Here is a 1,467-nt window from a genome sequence, read left to right as displayed (position 1 = left end):
GGGCCACAGGGAATCAATCTGGGCACACTTCCAGTCAATTTGAGGCCATTAAATGCAAATTTTGGGGTGTGGCTACCAAATTTCACAATGTGGCTACCAAATCTGAAAGCGCATTTTGTAACTTTGGCCCACAGGGAATAAATCTGGGCTCATTTCCAGTCAATTTGGGGCTCCTAAAAGTGAATTTTTGGGTGTGGCTACCAAATTTCACAATGTGGCTACCAAACCTGAAAACGCATTTTGTAACTTTGGACCAGAGGGAATAAATCTGGGCTCATTTCACATGAATTTTGGGCTACTAAATGCAAATTTGGGGCCATTAAATGCAAATTTTGGTCTATTTAAAGTGAATTTTGAGGTGTGGCTACCAAACTTGGCCATGTGGCTACCAGATTTAAAAGTGCATTTTGTAACTTTGGGCCACAGGGAATAAATCTGGGCTCATTTCGAGTCAATTTAAGCCTCATAAAAGTGAATTTTGGGGTGTGGCTACCAAACTCGACCATGTGGCTACCAAATCTGAAAACGCATTTTGTAACTTTGATTCATAGGGAATCAATCTGGGCTCATTTCAAGTGAATTTTGGGTCATTTTGAGTTAATTTGGGCTCATTTCCAGTCAATTTGGGGCCACTAAATGGCATTTTTTGGTGTGTGGCTACCAACTTTCGGGGTGTGGCCAGTCCCTTTCTCCCCTCCCAGTCCCTCCCAGTCCCTCCCAGTGCCCCCAGTGCCCCGTACCGGGCCCGCGCTTGTCCCATCCGCACACCATGGTGCCCAGGCTCAGCCCCATGCCCTTGTACTGGTACACCAGGTTGGCTAGCAACTTCGAAGCCGCGGCCACCGAGACGGGCTCCTTGTTGCGCAGCTCCTGCACGCGGCACTGCCGCGCCACCAGCCGCTGCCAGAAGCTGCAGTCGGCGGCGCCGCCCGCCATGGTGCCCAGGATCCGCGCGTTGATGGGCAGCACCTTCAGCACCGACTGCGAGGCGATGTAGGAGCCGGCAGTGGCGCGCGAGTCGACGGCCACCGTCACGCCGTGGGGGGACTGGGGGGAAACGACGAAATTTGGGGGGAATTTGGGCGAAAACGGGGAAAAAATTCCATTTTATTTTGTTTCCGTAAATGTGGGGTTTTTTCACTATTTTTCCGCCATTTTGTTTCCGTAAAATTGCATTTTTTTGTCAATTTTTCCGCCATTTTGTTTCCGTAAAATCGCATTTTTTTGTCAATTTTTTCCACCATTTTGTTTCCGTATAATCGCTTTTTTTCTACAATTTTCCGCCATTTTGTAGCACTAAAAGTTGCAATTTTTACCAAGTTTTCTCTCCTAAAATCTGATATTTTTCTCAATTTTTTCCCTATTTTTCCCCCTAAAAATTACCATTTTTTTCTCAATTTTTTACCTAAAATCCCTATTTTCTTCTTAATTTTTTCACCATTTTTCCTCAATTTTTTCCCTAAAATC

At 45.8% G+C, this 1,467-nt stretch overlaps 1 protein-coding gene across 1 annotated transcript; it reads right to left on the bottom strand.

Annotated features, from left to right (window-relative positions):
• Positions 1 to 642: 642 nt before the first annotated feature.
• On the bottom strand, positions 643 to 1,155 carry LOC121336234 (proteasome subunit beta type-5-like). Its single transcript, XM_041405200.1, has 2 exons — positions 1,142 to 1,155; positions 643 to 1,096 (listed from the first exon to the last, which is right to left on the bottom strand). The coding sequence occupies exons 1-2, from the start codon at positions 1,153 to 1,155 to the stop codon at positions 658 to 660; spliced, it is 453 nt and encodes a 150-aa protein (XP_041261134.1). The 3' UTR covers positions 643 to 657.
• Between the last annotated feature and the right edge of the window lie 312 nt (positions 1,156 to 1,467).

The sequence above is a fragment of the Onychostruthus taczanowskii genome, unplaced genomic scaffold, assembly GCF_017590055.1.
Source record: "Onychostruthus taczanowskii isolate IOZ18803 unplaced genomic scaffold, ASM1759005v1 scaffold2250, whole genome shotgun sequence".
NCBI lineage: Eukaryota > Metazoa > Chordata > Aves > Passeriformes > Passeridae > Onychostruthus > Onychostruthus taczanowskii.
The sequence above is the reverse complement of the archived record's forward strand: the minus strand, read 5'-3'. Positions and strand labels throughout refer to the sequence as shown.